The sequence below is a fragment of the Macaca nemestrina genome, chromosome 6 (assembly GCF_043159975.1).
Source record: "Macaca nemestrina isolate mMacNem1 chromosome 6, mMacNem.hap1, whole genome shotgun sequence".
Lineage (NCBI taxonomy): Eukaryota > Metazoa > Chordata > Mammalia > Primates > Cercopithecidae > Macaca > Macaca nemestrina.
Window position 1 is genome coordinate 136,569,069 of NC_092130.1, and position 26,480 is coordinate 136,595,548.

General features: G+C 36.3%; 1 protein-coding gene across 2 annotated transcripts in view; it reads left to right on the forward strand.

Moving 5' to 3' along the window:
* The window catches only part of LOC105487492 (fibroblast growth factor 10), an 85,564-nt gene that overhangs the window by 53,440 nt on the left and 5,644 nt on the right, over positions 1 to 26,480 (forward strand). For both annotated transcript variants that reach the window (XM_011750956.3, XM_011750957.3), the window contains one exon: positions 24,537 to 24,640. In XM_011750956.3, the coding sequence (XP_011749258.1) occupies positions 24,537 to 24,640 (104 nt within the window). The remainder of the gene's footprint in view (positions 1 to 24,536; positions 24,641 to 26,480) is intronic.

The window sequence follows — 26,480 nt, forward strand, 5'->3', positions numbered from 1 at the left end:
CATGTACCCTAGAACTTAAAGTATAATAATTTTTCTTTTTGTTTTCCTGTGTGAAGTAACCATATTCCCCTATGTATCTGGGATAGGAAGGTGGCTGACATTTCTTTTTTTTAAGTGACCTGGGAGAGCCTTTATGTTGGTTTTGGATTTCAAGATTTCTTTGTAGACAATCCCTGAGACTATTCCAGAAACAAACTTAGAATATTCTATGAAAGGACTAGAAGAAGGAGTATTTTCAAATGAATTCTTACTCTGGAGTACAGAGATAATATGGCAAAATAGAAACGAATACAAGGCCTAAAGTTGTGGACATAAGGATAGGGCACTATATCCTCATTCAAAATAAAAAAAAATGGAGCATAACAAAGTTTCAAGACAAGTAACTGAGGCTTGCTTGGAAGTAGAAAACTGCGAAGGTAAATTTGAAGTAATATTTACCATTATTATAAGGAAATGGTGACCCTCCTAGTTGAATCACCTTTTGCCCCAGGTGACCATTTGTTTCTGAAAAGAAAGCGGGTGTGGGCCAGAAGATTTCATCTGCTGAAGAGGATGAAAGCTACGCTTTAAGGGTAGAGTAGGGAACTAAATTTAAAACAGAGATACAAGTCGCAGGCTCTGCTTTCTCTCTCCCTGCCTTTTCCTACAGTCACACTCCTCACAGATCGATTAAAAATGAAGAGATGCTGAGACACCAACACACATTATTTATTACTCAAACTGGCAGCCTCATGTCATCTCCTTCCATTGCACTAAAGAGGCAACTGTTGAAAATATGGAACACAGAAGGGAAGGATTCCTGTTCATCTGTTGATTAGCTGGAGTTAACATTTTGAAAATAAACAAAATGCAACACAATCTGGTGGTTAAGGTTTGATATCATACATGAGTTTGGACCTTGACTCTAACCTCTTTTAGTTTCAGCTTTCTCATGTATATAATGGAGAATATAATGGAGCCATCACACTAATGGCCGATGTTTGCTTAGCATAAGGTCAAGGACATAGTGATACCCCATAAATGGGACTATTATTAATCTTCTATAAATTTTGTTATACTTTAACATAGTTGTTTATTTTTTTTCTTCCTCTCTGTAGAATTAACTAATGACAAAATACCACTGCTGGGTTGGCTTCCTTGCTTAGGTCTATATTCTCAGTACTCAGAACAGTGCTTTGAACATACAGGTTTTTGTTGCTAAACTTTGACTATTCTACTGTCTGGGAAGAAATCTCACTATGCAAGAGTTAAGTGCATCTGGCTATATATACTCAGTGTTCCATCAACAAAGCTTACTTCTGTAATAAAATACACAAAAGTAGTGAGTATTTTCTGTCTAGACTGATTTGGATATGTATTTTTACATAACTACAGAATTGTAAAATCTTAACTTTGGTTCAACAAGTTGTAATTTTTTTTGGGGGGTCAGGACTTCTTTTTAATTAAAATTTACTAACATATAATAAAAGATAAGAGGAACACAATGTAAGTCCTAATGCATATACTGTCCTATTAAGCCTAGATATAGAAACTTTCTAGAGATTGCCAGTGATCAAGAACTATGTAGTTTTGCCACATGAGCCCTTTCAATCTGGTGGATTTAATTTCTTCCTCATATTCTTCCCCATCTCCTTCTCACGCTCTTGCCCTTTTCTCTCCTCCTCCTCCTTCCCCTCCTGTTTCTTTTTCTTCCTCTGCATCTTCTGCTAACTAGAAACTTCTTTCACATCATGTGCCAAATATGTTTCCTTCCTTCCTTAAAGTAATTATGTACCAAGGCAAATCACTTAAACTCATGCTACTCAAAGTGTGGTCCTAGAACCAGCAGCATTGAAACCACCTGGGAGTTTGTAACGCAGAAGCTAAGGCGTCACCCCAGGTGATGTGTATAGTTTGAGAAGCGCTATTTCAACCTAACTTGTAACTACTCTAGGGAAGATATGGTTTTATCCACTAGAGGGCAGTAGGACATATGTGCCACTGGCATTACATTTATTTCCCAAGTATAATTAAAAGCTCTTTTAAGAACCACTCTCAGTTGCCAAATGGATAGTATGCTTGGTTCCTTTAAAAGAAAAAAAAAAACAAAGTCAAACCAGGTTACATAGAGAAATTCAACATGTGAGATTAATGAAATAAGCAGTTCTATGGCACTAGCATAGTATAAAATCAGGTGCCAAATCCTAAATTGTGATTTTGGCTCTTGTTCATAGATCATAGAATTATAAAGCTGGAAAAGTCTTTGATAATCACCTCTGGGGCAACTGACTTATTTTACAGATGAGGAAGGAAACTCCTAGACATTAACTGGCTGTTTCAAATTCATACAGCTTCCAACTTGCCAAGTCAATAGCAACAAAATCCCTACCTAAAGACTGCGAGAGAGAGAGAGACTTTAACATGATGCTAAACACCTTTTTGTATTATTTAAATGGAAAAATGGGGTTCATACTTCTGCTTTACACATCTATTGAGTTTAATAGTATTAGATGTTTCTGAAGAGGTGGGGAGATAGGGAGGAATTGGTAGGTTATTTTTTCCCTTCAAGTTATTTATATTCAGTTGCACTACCATCAGAACACAGCTTGCATGTCTCCATCTCAAGCCCAAAAGTGTCCACATGTAAATATCAACCAATCACTAAGTATTGAGTAACCACAATATTCATGGCACTGTTCGACATTCTTTTTAGCATGATGCTAGCATGATTTCTGTTCTCGATGATCTTTGGTTATGTGTTGTTAACAGCCTGGCTGGTAACTGCTTTTAATTTTCAATCCCTCATGTTTTTTGCATGCAAAATGGGATCAACAACATTGTGTCAGACTCAGAGACACAAAAGGTGATGAAAACTGAGCTGGTGGATTCTCATTCATCTAAGGAACTGGCAAGGCTTTACAGAGAAAAGAACCCTAATTGCACATACAACACCCTCAGTACAACTTGCTCATATGTCTTCAAAATGACCTTTTAGCTTTGTTCTTTTGACTTAGGATTGTCTTGGAGATGCGGGCTCTTTTTTGGTTCCATATGAACTTTAAAGCAGTTTTTTCCAATTCTGTGAAGAAACTCATTGGTAGCTTGATGGGGATGGCATTGAATCTATAAATTACCTTGGGCAGTATGGCCATTTTCACGATATTGATTCTTCCTATCCATGAGCATGGTATGTTCTTCCATTTGTTTGTGTCCTCTTTTATTTCACTGAGCAGTGGTTTGTAGTTCTCCTTAAAGAGGTCCTTTACATCCCTTGTAAGTTGGATTCCTAGGTATTTTATTCTCTTTGAAGCAACTGTGAATGGAAGTTCATTCCTGATTTGGCTCTCTGTTTGTCTGTTACTGATGTATAAGAATGCTTGTGATTTTTGCACATTAATTTTGTATCCTGAGACTTTGCTGAAGTTGCTTATCAGCTTAAGGAGATTTTGGGCTGAGACAATGGGGTTTTCTAAATATACAATCATGTCATCTGCAAACAGGGACAATTTGACTTCTTCTTTTCCTAACTGAATACCCTTGATTTCTTTCTCTTGCCTAATTGCCCTAGCCAGAATTTATGTTGAATAGAATGGCGATCATTAAAAAGTCAGGAAACAACAGGTGCTGGAGAGGATGTGGAGAAATAGGAACACTTTTACACTGTTGGTGGGATTGTAAACTAGTTCAACCATTATGGAAAACAGTATGGCGATTCCTCAAGGATCTAGAACTAGATGTACCATATGACCCAGCCATCCCATTACTGGGTATATACCCAAAGGATTATAAATTATGCCGCTATAAAGACACATGCACATGTATGTTTATTGCGGCACTATTCACAATAGCAAAGACTTGGAATCAACCCAAATGTCCATCAGTGACAGATTGGATTAAGAAAATGTGGCACATATACACCATGGAATACTATGCAGCCATCAAAAAGGATGAGTTTATGTCCTTTGTAGGGACATGGATGCAGCTGGAAACCATCATTCTTAGCAAACTATCACAAGAACAGAAAACCAAACACCGCATGTTCTCACTCATAGGTGGGAACTGAACAATGAGATCACTTGGACTCAGGAAGGGGAACATCACACACAGGGGCCTATCATGGGGAGGGGGGAGGGGGGAGGGATTGCATTGGGAGTTATACCTGATGTAAATGACGAGTTGATGGGTGCAGCACACCAACATGGCACAAGTATACATATATAACAAACCTGCACATTATGCACATGTACCCTACAACTTAAAGTATAATAATAATAAATAAATTTAAAAAAAAACCAAAAAAAAAACCAAAATGACCTTTTAAAGAGTGTTTTAATGTCAATGCTTTTTTAGAAAACATTGAATCAAACATGAAAATTGCTTGAGAAAAATTTTGCAATCTCCAAGTAAAGGCAGTCACATTTCCAGTTTCGTTTTCCTTTTTCTCTTATGATCAGTGGAATTATTTAATAAAACCTAAAATCACATGAAGTTTACGGACATATTTGGATACTGATAGATATTTGCAAGCAGTTTCTAAGAAAGCACCTGAATTGTTAAGCAAAGCTCCAAAGTGAAAAACATAATAAGCAAAATCTTGGTGCAGTGGCCCCAGAAACAAAGGAGCTCCTAAAATAAGTGCATAAAAATTTTAAGCACTCTCTAGTCTGGCTTAATTTGTATCTTGACAAAAGGAAGAGGCTTGTCAGAAATATAAATTTAGCTCCCAAAGAAATTTTTCAGAACTATGTCTTCAAACCACAGAAAAGCACTTCTCATTTGCCTGTCTCTCGCTTTACCATTAACTTTAGTATATAAATGAAGTCATAACCAACTGTCATAATTTTACCAGGAATCACTATTTATAATGTCTTTTCCCCATGATCTCACCTTAATTATTAAGAATATGAATGCAAAATACTGTTTGTGAGACAAAGTCTGAAGAAAACATCCATGTTTTTTATTTTAAGCGAACAGTCAATAATCTCACAAAAATGACGTCCGATCAATCAAGTTGATAATTCTTAGTTTATATTTTGAACAGTTTAAATTGTAATTTTGATATTTTTCTAAGAGACAGATGAGGTTTTATATTGCTTATATAGGCTATATATGCTCTCTATCCTATCAAATAGTACATAGTCATGAAACAAAACAGTAGCATTTAGTATGCTTTATCTTCAGCATTCATTACACACACAGTTATTTTAGGAAAGTAATGTTACCATTTGGACTTACTCTACCTATTTCATCTGAGAACATCCTCTGTTTTCCCCTCATTATAATAAAAGAATAGCTCTCAATTATTGCCAGTAATATTAGTGGCACACTCATGTTTATATCTCAAATATGCTTTTAATTTTCTGAAACAGAGGCAAATTGCTGGTGATATCTTAATGTTTTAAGGTAGTAATGCCAAAAGGCTTGGATCTGATCTTAAACTGAATATTTCCCAGATGTTTGGTAGGGTGAAAGGTGGAAATGCTAACCGAAACGAACTTCCTATCCCTGTTATACTTAGGTGAATTTTAAGTAAGGATTAATTAGACATTGAGACCTTATGAGTAGTCAACTTCACAGCTCCCAGAGATAAAAGCTGGGGGCTTGCTCAGTTGTAACATAAGCCATATGTTGAGAAAGAGAAGTCTCGACTGCCACTGTCTCCCTGCACCTTGTTGATAGTGCTCCTTTAACTTTCTTTTGAAAATGCAATATTTTGAAAATGTTGAAAAACTACTAAAGGACTAGACAAATTACAGTTTTTGAGTAAGTATTGGGTAAGTATTGAAGTTGCAGAAATACATCCAAAATATTTAACTCACAAGAATGAGCTCATAAATATAAAAAGACAGCTTAAGAATGAAAAGAGGAAACTGCTATTAATGTGGCTTATCCTAGACCAGCTTTGTACTGGCAGATACCCTGAGGACACTGAAGCTCTGAAAACTCTATGTCTCCATGGGAAGCCAGGCTGCCTATTACAGGAAGAAGAATTTAGCGCAAATTCACAGTTGTTTGCCCAGATTCAGTAGAGACCAAAGATGAACTGGAACAAGGCCTTGCCAATTACCCATGCTTAAGGGTTGGGTGCTTTAGCTTGACAAGATTTTGCCACCTAAAACAGCTGTTTTGTGTTGGAGACTAGATGGCAATTTTGCCAAAACTACTTAAAAAGTCTGATCCATCAATTTCAAAGCAAATGTTTCTTATATTGGGTACATGCTCATTTTTGTGATTTTTTTTTCATTTAAATTTTCATGTGAATATGAGTTCTAGTTTAGGTTGGAGGTGTTGATGAAGTAGCAGATAGTGATGCCAAGTTAAGAAACTATGACCAATCTATACCAACCAATGAGAGAGATCTACTTCTATAAATATATAAAAGACTAGGCCGGGTGTGGTGGCTTACGCCTGTAATCCCAGCATTTTGGGAGGCCAACGCAGGAGGATCAAGAGGTCAGGAGTTCGAGACCAGTCTGACAAATATGGTGAAATCCTGTCTCTACTAAAAATACAAAAATTAGCCAGGCATGGTGGCACACACCTGTAATCCCAGCTACTCAGGAGGCTGCGGCAGGAGAACCGCTTGAACTCGGGAGGCAGAGGTTGTAGTGAGCTGAGATTGCACCAGTGAACTCCAGCCAGGCCAGCCTGGGCAACAGAGTGAGACTCTGTCTCAAACAAAACAAAACAAAAGACTGTACTTGGTAAAACCAAAAGAAATCAATGAAATACACCTATTTACTAACAGTAAGAGCACAATCTACATTATTAATTCTTCAAATACGTCAACTAGTTATTCTGGGTTGGAATCCACTTGAAATATTTTTTCTTATAAGGTTTTCCTCTTCTAAGGCTATTTATTTATTTAGAGACAGAGTCCCACTCTGTCACCCAGGCTAGAGTGTAATGGCACAATCATGGCTCCCTGCAGCTTCAAACTCCCGGGCTTAAACATCCTCCCAACTCAGCCTCCTGAATAGCTGCAACTACAGGTGTGCACTGCCATGCCCAGATAATTTTGTATTATCCCCACTTATGAGTGAGAATACATATTTGTCTTTTTGTGTCTCACTTGTTTCACTAAAAATAACAGCTTCCTGTTCCATCTATGTTGCTGCAAAAGACATCCAGACTGGAGTGCAGTGGTGCAATCACAGTTCATTGCAACCTCTACCTCCTTGGCTCACATGATTTTCCTACCTCAGCCTCTTGAGCATCTGGAACCACAGGCATGCACCACCACGCCCAGCTAATTTTTCTGTGTGTGTTTTGTAGTGACGAGGTCTTACTATGGTGCCCAGGCTGGTCTCAAATTCCTAGGCTCAAGCAGTCCTCCTGCATTGGCTTCCCAAAGTGCTGGGATTATAAGAGTGAGCCACCATGCCTGACCATTAGACTTTTTAAAAGTATTTTATGCATATACATGAGATTGTCAGTATGGGTTAAGATCTCATAGATAAGATAATTATAAGGGTTAAGGGAAATGTACATAATCTGAGAAAGTACGTATCTTGTAAATAAAACAACTGGTTATATGTTTTTCTGCCTGTAATAAATTTGGCAGCAAGTCTGCTACCTAAAGAATTTTTGTGTCACAATTTTGCTTCAGTTTCAAAGTCAAAAATATCTCTGGCTTTCCAATGTGATTACCTTGTATATAACAGTTAGCCAGCAAGGGCAACTAAAAAAAGAAACCTATGGATTCTAATGAGCCGTACACTCCTCACTCAACATCTATGCCAGTAGTTTTGGAGGGGTTACATAAAGGTGAAAGCAGAAAAAACAAAACAAAACAAAGCAAAACAAAAAAAAAAACATGAAAACAATTTTCAAGTGCAGCCATTTAACAGTATAGTATGAATATCCCTTGAAGTTTGTGAGTGGGAAGACATCTAAGGAAATGTCTCTGTAGTTCTCCTTTTGGAAATAAAGCTTAGCTGGACAAGACCCCTGGCCACAAGCCTATGCAATTAGATTGCTTATCCCAGTACCACAGATGGAATTGTTAGCAGCTGTCTTTGTCAACAGGCAAGTTGGAGAAACAATAAAAAGAGGAGCTGGTGATGATGACAGAAGAAGGGTGTGAAATGGTTGTGTGCTTCCTAGTAGTCTTTAAGTCTCCACATACAGAAAAGCATTTGTCCTCCTCCCTGTAGTTAAAGTGTTGAATGACCGAGAAGGCAAAGAGGGATGAGAAAGCTGTTTGTTGTCTAGAGGAAGAAAGATAGGATCTCCTACCATGTCAGAAAGCTGTTAAACACTCAAGATGAAAACACTCATCAGGGTTTTAGAGTCAACAAGCAGTTGTTTATGTTTGGATGTTTGCAGCGGACCTTATTACCTTAACATCCTTGACCAAGTTTCTGAGACAAAGAATATCCAGGGTGTGGACTGAGATATTGTACTTTGCGGTTAAGGGACTCTTTTTAAAAACCTTTTTTAAAAGGCTCTTATGACTGCAAACTTGGGTAAGAAAAGAGTACCAAAGTGGTTCTGGGCTTTTGTTGTGGTTGAAGGAAGTGAATTTAGAAGAAAAAGGCTGAGCAGAATAATTCTGGTTTAGGTTTGGGACTCTTTTATTAGTTCTCTTCCTATAGCATACGAGTCACAAGATATCCTTTTTATGTTTCATAGATGGCTTTTATATGCAGTAAACATCAAATATTGTCAGTGTGATTTTTCACAGGGTTACATTTGGCAATCAGTCCCTCGGGGTACACGTTTATTATTTTGAGTCAAATATCCATACATAAAATAATGTGAGGATTCAGCCTCAGGCTGGAAACCACGCTGAAGACTGAAGAAAAATTGGGGCAGTGGGGTGGGGAGTGCTGCTCTATAGTGCTGCCTACCCTGGAAGGGCTTCTGATTTTACCCCACTGAGTACCCTGGGCATAGTTGAGACACAATTAAGTAGGGAATACCTGCCAACAGAGGAGCAGCTTCCCTTTTCCTGTAGCGTCCCCTTTCAACTTGAGAACTGAACCATGGTGAACAGAAAGAACACCCAGCACTTCTTTCTTCTTTCCTTTTTCTAGGAAAAAATGAGTTTGCCAAATTGAAGCAACTACTTTTCACATGAGTTTCTTCAGATAAATTTATTAATTTGTTTATATATATACATATGAAATGAGAGCCCGGTGCCGGTAGTACAGCATCAGGTAAGAGAGGCAGATGAGGCCCATATGAAGAAAGAAGAAGTATGCTTTCAATAAACTAAGGGCGGTCTCAACACTTTGGGAGGCTGAGATGGGAGGACTGCTTGATCCCAGGAGATTGAGAACAGCTTAGGCAACATAGTGAGACCTCTGTCTCTACAAACAATATTTTTAAAAAATTAGCTGGGCGTGGTGGTTTGTGCCTGTAGTCCCAGCTACTTGGGAGGCAGAATTGGGAGGATCACTTGAGCCTGGGAGGTTGAAACTGTAGTGAGCCATGATCATGGCACTGCACTGCAGCATGGGTGCAGAGTGAGACCCTGTCTCAAAAATAAGTACATAATAAACTATGGGCAAGTTGGATCTCTTTTAACTTCAAGCCAAATTTGCCATCCTCTTCATCATACTTCTCAATTCTACTACATGATCAGAGATAAGAATTTTGAAAGATCTTGAAATCTGCACACTAAATATTTCTCTTCTAAATGAAAAGATACCTAGTTCTTGTATCAGTGCATTAAGAAATAGGCTCAGCTACACAGTAACTGTAATCTATACATAAGGAAAAATTGCTTAATAGAGTTCTATTCCTGAGTTCTGTTTCCATGGTTTGCCAGAGTTTAATTAGGTTTTTCAAGCTTTTTAAGGGCATGTCTATTTTTATTTATTTCTGTTTTGATTAAGTTTTATTTTTATTTTTAAATGCTTTTTGTACCTGTTTTTGTATAAGATAGATGTGTATCTATTCATATACATACCTATTGATTAATAGTGACTGTGAAATATATGCTGTATGATGTATGTATATTTGTTAAAATATATATTTTCTGAAATTAAATTATGACACTAAATTTGATGTCTATTTGGATATCATTTATAAAATCCTTATAAAAACAAATAAACAGGGTTTACTTTGAATTTTACCAAAGAATAATCTACATTGAAATTAAGTTATGTTACATACAGTTTTTTTCCTGATCTTTAAGAATTAGCATAAAAAGAGGAAACCTTTGCAAAAGAAATTGAATAGTATGAAACTGTTGGATGTTGCTTGTTCTTTATAGATGTTTACATTAATTTATTAATCTGACTTGGTAAAAAGTCAACCACTTTACCTAGAGTTATGTTTACCCATTTTGGTGGCAAGTTGCAAAGTTGTTTTCAAATTTATCCAGTCTTTTCCAGCTTTTGTTTTTCCCTGTCTCATATTTATGTACTGACATTTTAATCATCATGCATTATTATAAATTATTTTATTTCAGTTGAATTTAATAATTGTCTGACAATACTTTATATGCTAGTCAGATTTGAGAAAATCAATTTAAAGTCCTTCTTGCAATTCATTATATGCAATAAATAATGTTAAGAGAGTCTTTCTTCCAAAAGGAATGCCTTCAGATTTTGACGAATAAATGTAAATAGAAACATTTCTTCAAGATATGATATTGTGGGGTTTTATGTAGCTGAACCCAGGTACATTAAAAAGAAGCTTAAGATAATGTTTCTCTGAATATTCTTCATCTAAGTTTTAAAAGTTTTAACAGTTTCAGATAAAATTTGATGAGGAAAATTAGACATTTACAGTTAGCATGACTTGGATATATATTTTAATAATGTATTTAATAATGTAATATATGCAAAGTCAAGTCAGTTCAATAATTTTCTTTTTTTCAGTGTTTCTTCTCTTTTAACTTTTAGTTTTTGCCTTCTCCTTTATCTCCCAGATCCCAGCAATATTTTATGTGCATGAGAACTCAAGTGCATAGTAGTTTTAATCTATCGTCTATTCTTAAGTAATGAAATGTCAACATATTCCATTTAGAATCGTTTACTAAGACACCAAAAGGGGTATGAAATAACATTTGTTTGTGTGTAGATAGACAGGTAGATAGATAGGGATATACATTATTTTTCTCCACTTACTATTCTCTTTGCATTTTAAAAACTCTTAATTTTTCCTGTTGATTATGTAGCACCAATTCCCACATAAAATGTTTCCCTTATCCATCAGTTTTCATTTTCAAATTGGATCAGATAGATCATGCTTTTTCTTAAAGGTCATGAGCACTTTCTCAAGAACATACTACTTTAAAACAATGTAAGCATTTTTAAAAAGTCAAATGGAATAATGGGACAATTGCTGACCTTTTCTCTCATGAGGAAACAGATCATAATGTGTCAGATTGTACTCATCCTCTCTAGGAATTTCTTTATAGATAGTTTGTTAATTCAAGATTTAATAAAAGTGTTTCATGACCTTTATAAAACCATCTTACCTGACAATCCATTTCCCACATTTAATTACAAAAAACAATAATGCATATATGTTGGATTCTAATATCAATCCTTAGTTGCATCTCACTAAAGAAAGAGTAATGATCCCTCCCACATGTGGTTAAGGTAAGAGTACCTGTTCTTAGATCATCTCTAGCCCAATGTTGCTTTTCCCATATTATCTGTACTAGAATGTCAGATTTTTATGCTGAGTTCTAATATTTGTTTTATTACTTTCTTAAAATTCAATTTTTAAGCACCAAGAAAACCCTTTAGATTGATTTCTATGAAAGTACTTTCTCTAGCATGCTCTGCAAAATACTGGCTGCATGCTTTACTGGTGGTCAGAAATGATGTGTGATGCTGTCTTCTTGTATTTCCAACCTATGGTTCTGTTTTCTTTGCCAAGTGTGTGTTGTGGCAAAAATAGGACATTTCCATGGACTTTGGGGATAAAAAAGCACTTCAATCTTGGTATTCAGCCCAAAGGGGGAAATCTGTAGTCCAGAAAGCCAGGACCTTCTAGAATATCTTGATTAAACATCTCCTTTACAGCAGAAGCCAAAAATCTTTATTGTCAATATTATAAAATACAGCAGCGGTCCCCAACATTTTTGGCACCAGGGACTGATTTTGTGGAAGACACTGTTTCCATGGACCACTGAAGGAGATGGCGTCACGAGGATTCAGTCACATTACATTTATTGCGTATTTTATTTCTATTATTATTATTACATTGTAATATATAATAACATAATTATACAACTCACCATAATGTAGAATCAGTGGGAGCCCTGAGCATGTTTTCCTGCATCTAGATGGTCCCATCTACCCCATAATCTCATTTTGGTTGCTGTCACTGCAGAAAACCCAGATTCACAAAGATAGAATGTTGGAAATTGAAGCAGGCTCTTTGGTGCTTTTGTGGCAGTCACAGGATATTCTGCCTTGACTTTAATCCAGAACATATGGAGCTTTGAAGTTGTCTCAAATGTATTTTAAAGTCCACTGTCATTTGTGATCTCAAGCAGTTGATCCTCTTCTAGCATGGACAAAGTCCATTCACCTGGATTATTCATAAATAGGTCGTGAATCCATTTCTTCCCAGTTTGGAGGTCTTTTGAGTAATACTCAAACTCTTTTGAAAGCTGAGGTAAGTTATCATGCACCAGCTGGGAAAAAGAAGGCCCTGGCTCAGTCTCCTTATAAATCACAGTTAATGTTTAAAACCTATCAGAAATCTCAATGTTCACTCGTCACCCCCATAATTCTAGTTTGACTTTGAATGCAGACCCTTTTGCTGACTTGAACACAGTTCTCATTCTCCCCTGAAGTGACAGATTGAGTTTGCTGACTAGGTTGAATATGTCACACAAATAGGCAAGTTTTGGGACCGATTCTGTGTCACTGAAATGTGCTGCCAGTGGTAATTATTGTTCTGAAGGAAATCTCTGGAGTAGTTCTCATAACTAAAAAACTCTGGCCAGTGATCTACCTTTAAAAAGCCATCTCACTTCTGTGTATAAGGGAAGATGTAGCTGGGCGCAGTGGCTCATACATATAATTCCAGCACTTTGGGAGGCTAAGGCGGGCAGATCGCTTGAAGTCAGGAGTTCAAGAACAGCCTGGCCAACATGGAGAAACCCTGTTTCTACTAAAACTACAAAGATTAGTCGGGAGTGGTGGTAGGTACCTGTAATCCCAGTTACTCAGGAGGCTGAGGAGAATCGCTGGAACCCAGGAGGCAGAGGTTGTGGTGAACTGAGATCGTGCCACTGCACTCCAGCCTGGGCAACAGAGAGAGACTCTGTCTCAAAAAAAAAAAAAAAAAAAAAGAAGAAGAAGATGTATGTGCTCTCTGTCTATCTCCTCACAGAACTGTGCAAACAGACATGAGTTGAGGGCATGTACTTTAATGTGGCTGATAATTTTAATCACAGCCTGCAAAATGTTGTTAAGTTTAAGACATTTCTCGGCTAGCCAGCATTTCTCTGTAGATGACACAGTGCATAGACCGAAATTCAGAAGTGAAATCAGAAAGCCATTTTAATCATGGCAGCTACTCTGTCTATGCATATACTGACACAAAATGACCGATTCAGTTTTAACGATATATATTCATTCGAAGACTTGAACATTTATGCAGCTGTGGTGTTGATTGGCAACAAAAGTGCACATAACAAATCCTCATGCACATTGTCCTGAAAAATATATTGCACTAAAACAAGCATTGTTGGCTTGTCAACATTGATAGATGCCATCAACCTAGACTACATACCATGGTAACTCATTAATCCTGTCTAAAAATTGTGCCCTGATATCCCCTACTATTTCATCAATTGGTCTACTTATGGTGCTAGCTGAAAGAGAAACATGTGCCACCTTTTGAATTTCTGCCTCTTCTATAAGTTCATGACAAATGTCCTTAGCAGCAGGAAGGATGAACTCTTCACCAGTAGTAAAGGACCTCTTAGCTGTAGCAATGTTGTTAGCCAGTAAGAATGATGCTCTCAGTTTAGATACATTTGATGAAGTGGTGTCCTTCAATGTTTGCTTCTGTTCTTCATGTTCATCTTTTTCTTTTTTTCTTTTGAAAAACTTCAAAGGGGACTGGCACTTTGGGAGGCCTAGGTGGGTGGACTGCTTGAGCCCAGGAGTTTGAGACCAGCCTGAGCAACATGGCGAAACCCCATATATACAAAAAATACAAAACTCAGGCATGGTGGCACATGCCTGTGGTTCCAGCTACTAAGGACACTGAGATGGAAGTATCACTTGAGTCCAGGAGGCAGAGGTTGCAGTGAGCCAAGACTGTACTACTGCACTTCAGCCTGGGTAGCAGAGTGAGACCCTACCTCAAATAAATAAATAAATAAATAAATAAATAAATAAATAAATAAATAGATAAATAACCTCCAAAGACTTGAACTTGACTTTTGATGCAGAGTGCTTGTGGTGGTGCATGTGGTGAAGCAGTTTTGAAGGTTTTATGGCTTTGTTGGATAGCCAGTCATCACATATTATACAAAGCAGGCTTTCAGAGTGAATGTGAATCACCTGTTGCAATGAATCCATAATTTAAGTAGGACTCTTGTTATTTTCTTTTAAATGCTGATATTTTGGTAGGTTGTCTTAGAGTCTTCTGCTGTTTCATCGCTGGGTCTTTCCCTCCTTCGAAGAAGCTCTCCAGTGATGTTTGTTTTTTACTCATTTTGGTTGGTTTAGCTTGTGGGCTTACCAAAACTGTGACTGAAACAAGAGCACAGTGCAAGAAAAAAGCGTGGATGGAAGTGGTAAATACAATAATGGATGGACCATGCATGGACTAAATTAAGTGCTAGATTCTGACTTAAAGCCTGATACCAGATGCAATTGTACAATCGGAGTACATCAACTCACTTGCCACTATAAAGCCTGCCACCATATGCAGCTTAATTGTCACTTGTCACTCACAGATAGGGTTTTGATATGAGTCTGCAAACAACTGATTCATTATGGTCTCTTTGCAGTCAAATCTCTCCGCTAATGTTCATCTATATTTGCAGCTGCTCCTCAGTGCTAGCATAGCCACCTCAGCTTCACCTCAGATCATCAGGCATTAGATTCTCATAAGAAGTGTGCAACCCAGATCCCTCACATATGCAGTTCACAATAGGGTTCGAGCTCCTATGAGAATCTAATGCTGCTGCTGATCTGACAGGAGGCAGAGTTCAGGCAGTAACAAGTGATGGGCAGTAGCTGGGGAGTGACTGTAAATACAGATGGAGCTTCACTCACTCACCACCAGCCACTTCCTGCTGTGCGGTCTGGTTCCTACCAGGCCATGGACCAGTACTAGTCCATGGTGCAGTGGTTGGGGACCCCTGAGTTACAGAAATATATAGTTATAGCAAATGAATCAGTGTTGTCATTTGTCAAGTATACATAAATAGACAAATTGTCTTTCTGCACAAATCAAAATTCACATACCACACAGTGGAATATATATTTCTTAAAAGTATTATGATTACCCACTATCTAAGTAATCATGGAAACAATCTTTGAAGGAGTTAAGAGGCCAATTATGTATCCATACCATGTTGGAAGCTTGTCAGATTTACAATACACATGTTCAAAGTGAGCCTACAGCTTGAACCCCTCAAACTTATTCCATATTAAGTATTTTAAACTACTTAGGGCTGTTCATGATTAGCTAATTTGTGAACACTTTAATGCATCAAGTAAGACTTTTTCTTACAGGAAACCCAATATCAATATCTACTAACCCATTTTATTATTTTCCTTAAATTGAGGAGAAAAGATACTCTATATTATAATTAGTTATATTAAAGAAATTCATAAAAACCTGAGTAAATGTAGTAGACAGTTTATAGCAATGTCTTTAGGGTAAATGTCTATATTAACATGTTGATCATTTAATAAAATATGCCATGCAGTAATTCCTCTAACCCTTTATGTTAGCTTAAATTTTTTTCTCCGTTTATAAATAAAATGCAGTGGACAAGCCCCAGTAGAATGAATTGTTTCTGTGTAAGAAACAAGATATAAAATCTTTGCCTGGCTGCCAATTGTTTGTAAATGTTAGCAGGAGCCTCATTGTGTGGTAGACTAAGTATTTACTTAAGGCTCTAAGTAACCTTTACAGATAAGTCCCTCAATCTCTCCGGATTTCCCAAAGTCATCTATTACGAAAGAGCATTGGATATGAAACAGACAATCTCTAGAATTCTTCGAGCTCTTCTCTGACTCTACAATTTGCTAAACCAAGCCTCAAATGATCTGAACTTTTTTCACTAAAATAATAAGTACTTTTTAAATTTGGTAATTTCAACTCAGATTGATCAGAGGTTTTGATTGAACATAGAAGATATCTCAAAATAATGTATAATAACGTAGTACTTTGGGGAAAAATGTGACAGTTGACATGCTTGCCAAAGCTTCTGTATCATAACAAATCTAATCTGGGTAGTAAATTGGCTTCTACTGATGCATAACATGTTTCTAATATTATTTTACATTCTGGATCTATTTTCCCAGAAGTGATAACATTGCAGTGATTGTCCCTTATTTTTGCATGGTCAGTATATGAAACTCTTTCTATACAGACTAGCAGGCTTTCTGTACTTCCAATGTTCAGTGAGAAGACACAAGCCACACAAAGATTCCCTTGGGATTTTCCTTAAAATGTGAAATGCAGGAGACAAGAATAGAGACAAAAGTGGGATGTGGCCATGATACCCTGGGAAAAAGCCAGGATTTCTAACTTTTCAGAATTTTTGAAGGGTTGATTTATCTACTAAAGGAAATGAGGGGAAGGCAAAATCAACAAATTGCTACATAAAACTTCATATAGAAATATATTTTCTGATACAAAATGTTTACCTATTAGGAAGAATTACTCTCTGCCTTGCTCATGGCTTTGTTACCATTCAAATGAGTTGTGCTGGGCTCTTCTAAGGTAATCATTCAAGCTTCCTTTCATTTTTCTGTTTTGTACCATTTCCTGCAATTTATCTCATTGCAAAATGGGATCAAATGTCAGTTATCTTGGGTCACAGCAAATGACTGAAACATGTAAGTGTTTCCAGTAGTTGTTGTTGTTGTTTTGTTTGTATGCTGGTAGTTGGGAATAATGGTAGCGTTTCTATCTCCAGAGGCACACAAGCTTTTCTAGATCTTTATTTCATCCAAAACTAGCGATAGAATCATTTCACACTTTGTGAGTTAAATTTGTATCAGCACTTATTATGAACAGTTCCCAAGAATTACAAATCCATTTCTGTCCTAGACACATGTCATTTATGTCTTACTGTGAATGCATCCTAAGAACAGAGAAGATAATGTTTGAACACATGACATTATTAAACATTGATAAGTAATTATTTCCTGAAATATTTCCATAATGTTAAATACATTTTAAAAATCTCTACCAGTGAGGAAAAAATTAGAAAAAAAATATCAAGTTTACCAAATCTATTGATCTAGCACAGTGTTGTGAAGAAACCTATTAGACGGCCATCTGTGAATATTTGTTTACTTATGATCAGTGGGAAAGATCTGGTGTCATATTTCATTTGTAATAAAAATGCAGTAAGAAATTGATCTTTAACACACTTTAACAATTAATTTACCACTTGAGAATATTGTCCCTATATTGCATTGTAAGTTTCTGAAACTTTTAATGTTAGATCAATGGCAATGGTTCAATGACAATACTGGTTAAATATAGTCTTAAATTGACAAGTGTTTTAGGATCTGCCACTGTACTCATCAATAAGGCTAAGCTAGGCACTGTGTTTATCCTATGACTTGAATTATCAGGTGAGAATGTAAAGTGTCATTTTGGTATTTAGCATGCTGGGAAAGATATATCATCTTATCCAGAGATGGGAAAGATTTTCTGCAAATTCAGATCTCATTTTATCTGTAATTATAAATGCATGTCAAGTGTATTGACAGAACCGTGGAAGATAGAGAAACTAAATAACTCCAATACATTATACTAAAAAGGCAGCCAGAGTATATAATGGTACAAGGTGTACTAGACCTAGATTACTCATTAGCCCAGTCTGGTACCCTCCTTTTAATGGCAATGAGATCATTCTAGAGCAAGTATTATTATATATGCTTTCAAATCTGGGTGTAGGGTGAGGGATAAAGTGAAGCCCTATTGCTTTGAGACAATTTCTTGACCATGTGCATATCTTTAAGGGGGCCACACAGTCCTTTAATTCTTGTGTTAACAGAATTAGCCCCTTGAAAAAGCCTATAAAATTCTTATGAGTAGTTGAAGGTACTTAAGTTTCCACCAACATTTCCACACTTTTAAAATGGAGAAGAAAATAAAGATTCTGATGACTATCAACTACAATGCAGTATATCTGTACACAAATCCCAAATTCACAATACCATAGTTATGTAGATGTTAAAAATCCCATACCTGTTCAAAAATGAGGTTACTCATTTTCCACATTGTTTAACATTTTTCTTGTTGTTAAGCTCCTGCTATTACTTGTGTCTATTCTTGTTTGTGGTTCTGCTTCTATGCACATGTTCTGTCAATGCTTTTTTTGCATCAAAGCTGTGCTCTGTCTCTGAATCATAGCATTTAGAATAGTGTGTAGTCCTTGGACAAGCAGAATTAGCATTGTTTGGAAATATGCTAGAAATTCTAATTCTCTGACTCCAATCTGGAATTACTAAGTCAAAAATCCCAGCAATCTGTCTTTAAGCAGTTCTTCCAGATGATTCTGATGCAGGTTCATATTTGAGAACCATTGGTATAGAAGATTGGTTAACTTGCCACTATTCTGATTGAGCAGACAGTAAATATATATTTAGCACCCACTCTCTGAGACTCTTTGCAACCCTATGAGCTATAGGCCAGCAGTCCGCAACCTTTTTGGCAACAGAGGTTGGTTTCGTGGAAGACAATTTTTTCCACGAAGGGGAATGGGGGGATGGTTTGTGGATGAAACTGTTCCACCCCAGATAATCAGGTATTAGTTAGATTCTCATAAGGAGCATGCAACCTAGATCCCTTGTTGCATGGTTCATAGTAGGGTTTGCACTCCAATGAGAATCTAATGCCACCACTGATCTGATAAGAAGCAGTTCTCAGGCAGTAATGCTAGTGATGGAGAATGGCTAAATACAGTTGAAACCTTGCTCTCACTCACCTGTGGCTCACCTCCCTCTGTGTGGCCCAGTTCCAGTATTGGTCCGTGGGACTTTACAGTTCCCATAATGTTTTGAGGTTTCACTTAATTTAACTTTGTTTTATTTTTAAAGAGAGGTAATACCACAGTTAGAGCCATTTAGACTCACACTATGGTATGGCCACATAATCTCAGAGGTATTAGTGAAAATGTGATAACAACCCCAAGGAGTTCTCTATGTCCTTCTATGCTAGGATATAATAGATGAGCTTAGGACACTGACAACAACTCTTGAGAGAGAGAGAGATTTCATTTAGAGAGGTTAGGATTTGTGTCTTACATTGTGCTAACCATGATATGTTTCAGCACCTTGATCAAAACTATGAGACTATATAGCATTATAATCAATTTTGAGTTAAAATGTTTAGAAAAAAATAGATGTGACTGATTCTGAATTAATGAGACTTTCCACATTTCACAATAATTTTTTTTTGGAAAGTACATTCCTCACTCAGAAAAGCACTACTACCACTCAATGAAGCAGAACCCTTAGTTTTAGCTAGTGGCCACCTCAAAGTGCTGTTGGGGGAGGTGGGGAGAAATGTGGCTCAAGCACTTGAGCTCTTTCTCTCTTCAAGTCTGTTTTTATGCATGCACTTTCTCTCCCTGGAATGTTCCTTCTCAACTTCCCAAAACTCCCCTATTAAAACCCTACTCTTGAAAAGTCACCTCAAACACCAGCTGTCTTCTTCAGGATGACTTCACTATTTAAAGTAATGTATAACATATTTTATCTCTCATACCACACTTAATATATTTTCTTTCTCATGTTTTATATTGTCATTACTTATTTGTGTCTTTATCTTACTGAGCTTTAAAACTCCTTGAGGCAAAAACCAAATCTTGTTTGCCTTTGTAACCTTCAGAATGAGAGCTAACACCTACCCTGCACATTGGTGCTCCATACACATTAGCCAAATTAATTGACTCGGTCTATAGAATCCCATTATATATTTGTGTTCTATTTATCTAGGAGTGGATAGAAGGATTTTGCATTTATTTTTCACATTAGTTTTCCTTGTCTATATCCATTCTATTTAATACAAGTTTTATTTGCCATATACTTTTTCCTTTTGTGTTTATGGAAAAATATTTAATGAGAAAGTTACCCTCCAGACCAATAGCTTTTTTATTCTAATAGCACCAAAACAGAAGTAGCTTTTTGTCCAGTATGATTGCTACGGGGGCAATAGGTCAGATGCTCCTCTTCTGGTGAAGAATGAGAAGCAGCAGCTGGGAAAGATGCTTGTGAATGGCCACCTTCTCAGATTAACTATTTAGTCACTCATCAAAACACTACCAGCCCAAACAATTATATACAGGAGCATTAAAAGAAAAAATGCATGTACACGAAAATTGTGACTTCGAAGTTATTTCCACTCAGAGATTATCACAAAATTTTCTCCATTACTAAGGTGATGATGTATCATGAGGGAACATTTGCAAAGTAATATGAACTGATTTTTGTCATAATCGCTTTTGTAATGTTGACTATAAAACTTTACTTTTTTAAGATTTTAAATATAATCTAAAATAAACTTTATAGATTGCTACTATTTATTGAAGAAATTTGCTAAATATTACTTTATTTCTAATGTATTATTTAAACAATTTTATGTTTGTAGACCAAATCCTTCCTAGTTGTCAAAATTCTTAGAATCTGCACAAGATGTTTACTAAACTGAGTCTCATTATCTCCCAACTTCACTTTTCCCAACTTCCTGCCTTGTTCCTTGTACTCTAGTTGGTAAATCAAACATCTTATGATATTTGAAAACACCATACTGTTTCACCTTAATGATTTTGCTCTTGCCTTCCCACCCTTCCCCTGGACACTTCTTACTCAACCTTCATGACTCAGTTCAGGTCTCATTTCCAACAGTAATTTGATCGTGGAACCCCAGCCAGTATGACCTGCCTTTATCTTTTCCCCATAGTCCCCTTGTCATCATCTTAAGTCATCACTTACTGCCGTGTAACATGTTTTATTGTAGTTATCTGTGTATTTGTCTTTTATTCCCAATAGTACATAGACTTTTCAATAGAAAAACCATTACGTATTTGACTTTATATTTTCATTTTCTAAAAGCGTACCCTTCTCCTCCTAGGTCTTCCTAAGTGACTGAACTAAATTGTCCAAAGACCCTTAAATAGATTCACAATGCTACCTGGGCTATTCATGTTTTAAGGGATATAAAAACTAATATAGTTACAACTTAATATAGATAATAGAATTTCACTACAATAATATGCCTATAAATTTATAAAATATCTGATTTACATGAATGGGAAATATAATTCATGTGACCTTTCATTAATAATATAATTTTCAGGTGTTTCTTTGAGTAAAAAAATCTTTTTTTTTAACTTTTAATGTTAAGATAATTGTAGTCATAAACTTGTAAGAAACACAGGGAGATCCAGTATGCCCTCAACTCACTTTCCTCCTGGAGGCTCTTTTAACTGGTGTTTAGTTTTGCTTCAAAATATACACATATAGAACTATAAGCTACTGATCCAACAATCCTCAAACAAAATTCTAGAACTCTTTTCCAAAAATAATTTGATAGGCAAACTTGATCATCCTCACCAAATAACAGAAAAAACAGGAGTGATTCCTTATGAAAAGTAAAGAAGTTCTCTAGGCTTCAGTCCTTCAGAGCTCCCCTTTTACATTCACAGATGTTTATAAGAGGTGCAGTCATTGTCCAATACCCACAAGATGATCAAATTATAACTTACCTGACCATATGCTGTGTCCAAAAATTATTTTCAAAATTCGAAAGGATTTTAAATCACCTATGTCTTCCCTCCTTCTATTTTGAGACAATAACTAAATAATAATATAAAAATAATAGCTAAACCTTTTTAAGCTTGCCTAAACTAGTGGCAGAGTGGGAAAAAAAAAAGGTTGATTGAGTCTTTGAATATTGCGCTCCTAATCAGGTAAAGCAGAAAGAAACCAAGGCGTATCTAAGCTAAATATAATCTACAATACCACATGCAGTGCATCCTCAGAAATAATGGGTCAAAAATTCAGATATATATTATACTATTACTATAGCTCAGTCTGTTAGTATAGTTTAATCCCACAATGTTGCATGCACCTTCAAATATTGGTTTATTTTTTGATTAAAATCATCCTTCATTCCTCTTTGTTCTATTAATTTTCAGTTTCAAAAGTATACATAAGGTAATATCTTGCAGTTTACTGACAGTACTTTCTTGTCTTTTAGCCAGACAATGTAAGGAACTGCCTAATCTTTTGCCCCCGAATTCTACTTCCTGCTCTGCTTTGTATTTTCTGCTTATGACATAAATAAAGTATATTAGATTTTGTTCTCTAAGATTCAGACGTTATCCTCTGTGGCATGCCATCATCCTTGGGAGGAACAGCACATTAAGTCATTAAAGAAAATGATCTTGATGAGTCATTTTGTCAGATGGTTTACAACAGGATTCCCTTGTAGGAATGGGAAAGAGGAGGAAGAGATGATGGAGAGGCAACATAGTCAGAGATGGCGAGCAATAGCATCTAAAAGTCAGAGGCTTAAGTGTTAACATCCATTATTCCTGACCATTAGCACCTTACCACCTGTGTGTGTGTGAGTTAAATAATCTAAGTATCTTCCTTTTTTTTTTTATTTGTAATCAAGACCAACAATAGTATCCTTAGAGGGTTATTGTGTGAATTAAAATATTTTTCAGAATCTGCAAATAAATGTGTGTGTGTGTATTTGTACGTGTGTGTATACCTTAGGGCAACTATCAGCATAAGGGAAACGGATGTAAAAAAACCACAGATAATGTCTCCTTTATCCTTCACAATCTTTCCTTGGTTTTGGCTTGCAAATAGAGTGAGATATACCTCTTTTGATGAAAAGGAGTGCTGTGTTAGGTCAGAGACTTCCTACAGATACATGGACAAAAGGGTCTCTGACATGTAGTTTTGGCAAAGTCTCTGGTTATGTCAACTTTGCAACAGGGGAAACTCAAGCATTTCTATTAGCCTCCATAAGGCTAACCCGTGAAGGAATAGGACAGAAGGTATTCATCTCTCGAGAACAAGTTAAGCCACTCTATCTCTATGGGTAGAGTGAAAACATATAATCTGTAGACAACATTGGGGATGGTGTTTCTCATGATACATGACAAATGATAATATGCTCAACTTTCAGATTTTATGTATTAAGCCAATGGGAATTTGTATCTATTGCTCAGGATTTACAAAGCCCATTGGAGAATTTCCAAAATCTGGAACTGTTGGAGAAAAACTCCCCTCTAATGATAATTAAGAAGATACTAAGGAAAATTCTAATCATTTTATAGGTACTATCTCATTTAATATTCACAACAAAATTATGAGGGAGGTACTATTATGTTGCCCATTTTGCAAATAAAATTGAGTCATGGGACACTTCAGTGACTTCTACTGTGGTAATTCACTAATAAATGTAAAGCCAGGAGTTGAACCCAGGTATTTTGGCTCCAGGAGCCACATGCTAATCACAATGCTACTTCTCTACCCTGAACAAACTGCTGAGAATTTTGAAATATGTAGTTTTAGTTCCTTAAGTCTTCTTAAACTAAAATGGGTGGGCACTTCGGGTAGACGACAAACTGCCTTCCCTATTGTGATCTACGAACTTTTCCGAGAAAATTATCTTTAGATGCAGCAATAGAAACTTGTGTATAAGGGGAAAAGGAGCTGTTGTCTACCTCTTACTACTTCCCTCAATTTTCCATTTTTCCTAGAAAAAAAAACTTTAAAAGTCCATGTTTATGGATTTTCCCCCAACACAGAGCAGTGATTCTGCTATTTCAGAGACAGTGTAAATGTTGGGATTAGTCTGTCTGTATCTCAGAATGTCAACACATTTGCCAAAAATGAATCTATCAGTTAAATGTAGCCAAGAGATTTAGTTTATCTAGATCCTACAAAGAAGAAATAGTTTACCACTGTTTTTACATATTGAGGTAATCTGACATATTATTGACATGTGCTATAGATTTAATTTAATACCATAGTACAGATATGTGCTTTGATAACTTATTTTGAAATCTAAACTGAGTGGAGTTGTTTCAATATTTATAGGGTTGAAAATGCAGAGTTAGCAAAGGAAACATTTTAATTAAAACAATATTTTTCTATGTATGCTCAGAGTAAAATGAAGGGGAATTCTTTTAAAGCCTTATTACTTTCTTCCATATATTTGCTGGAAATACTTGCTGGGTTTTAAGACACATTGAACAAGATTTGCTTGTTTGTTTACCAATGTTTTGAGCCTTTTGTTTTTAGAACCACCAAAAAAAAAAAAAAAAAATCTCAATAGTTTCTTTTGATTTTACTTTTCTTCCAAATAGCTTTAGGATTATTTATTTAGCTTTTTCAAATTGTATGTTTTAGGCATCCTGGAGATAACATCAGTAGAAATCGGAGTTGTTGCCGTCAAAGCCATTAACAGCAACTATTACTTAGCCATGAACAAGAAGGGGAAACTCTATGGCTCAGTAAGTATTCTGCTTTTGTTTTCAAATCCACTTCAGTAAATCATTACCACAGTTTTGGAATGTTTCCTCCAGACACTGAATAGCTTTGTTATCCTTCTATTGCTAGTAAATAGAGCCACAGCGGGTCGGTCACCACTGTTTCAAGGGCTGGCCAAACAGCTCTTCCAATTCTCTAATCTCCTCTGTTGTTCACCCATTAGTCCACCACACAGGCTGCTGCTGGCATGTGTCTGTGAATGTTCTAAACTGCTAACCAAGTCAGGCTCTCACGGAAGCATCTGGTCAGATTGGCACGGGAACTGCAGACAACTTGGAGAAAAAACACTAAGAATAAAGATCTTGAATTGAGTAGAAACCCATGTATTATGTGTGTGTTATGGCTGAAGATAAAACAAGGGCTCAGATGTTTTGCATTTTGTTAAAATCTGAAATGGGGAAATGCATCAAGAGACACCATTTTGCTTGTTGTTCAGTCAACTCTAGAATTTTATTTATCTAGACAATAACCATTAATTCAAATTATGCCTCAAAATCATATATATGTATATGGGAAATATTCTTTGCAATAGGGTCCTTGTGGAGCAGATATCCCTGCAGTGCTTTGGGCACATCCATGGCTGTATTCCATACCAGGGGTTGAGTATTTGGAATACCACTTCTGCAATCTTGGATCAAACTCATTTAAACCAATTTTTTAGAAATTTAAGATCTCACTTAAAATACCAAATAGTTGTTTTATAATTGCAATTGTAACAATAATTAAATTACCAGCAGTGAGACAATTTGTCCTGTTCAGGTCCTTAGAAAAAAAATGCATCAATCAATCATATCAACATCTACCATATGCCAGATACTGTTTGACATATCAAAGATGCATAAGAAAGAAGTATAGAAATGGGCCTTGACTTCAAATAATTTATAATATATTTAGGGGAAAATGTTAACAAATATGAAATAATTATAGCATCATTGGTTGTTACATGTATGAAAGGATCAAGTATAGTAAAGCAGCCCTATGATAAAGTTGGGAACTAAGTTTCAATCTCTTAGCTGTCATTCGAATGATGACAGGGGTATATTAGTTTGTGCATGTGGATCCATCTTATTGTGTCCCTCCCATAGGTACATCAAGGGGATGCTAACTGAATTTCATTTTTTTTTTTTCTCTGGATTCTACTGCAGGGGAGTGTATTGAAGGCAGCTGTAAACTTGGAAAAATTTTAACTGAATTTTTTGGAGAACATGTAATGTTACATATGGCCAGAAATAAAATCTGTGACACAAATCTCTTAAATAATTTTATATTTTTCAAAACAGATCCTGTGTCATTTTTACACTTTTATGTAATCAAAAAGGAATTTCACTTTAAATTTGTAGATAAACTTACTTTATTGATTAGCATAAGGCTGATGATAGTGACTGTTTAGAACCAGCAGCTCTCAAACTTGAGTATGCATCAGAATCACTGGAAGGGCTTATTAAAAGACAGAATAATGGTACTCACAGCCATATTTTCTGATTCAATAAGTCTGTGGTGCAGTTCAAGAATTTCCATTCCTCACATGGTCCCAGGTGTTCCTGATGCTGCTGTTGCAGTAACCACAATTTGAGAACTGCTGGTTTGGACGTAGGGTAACCTTGCGTTTTACAAATATCAGATTCACTTTTAACTGGGGAGTCAGGCATGCTTTGAGTTGGTCCCTGGGACTAGGGTAAATGGTTTTTTTGTGTGGGGGTCAGAGGAATTTTAGTAAAATTTCTCCATTACCGTGGCTCCCCTAATGAACTCAGAGGAATACCAGACGATTATAAAAAGTGGTTCCATTTAGGGGTTCACATC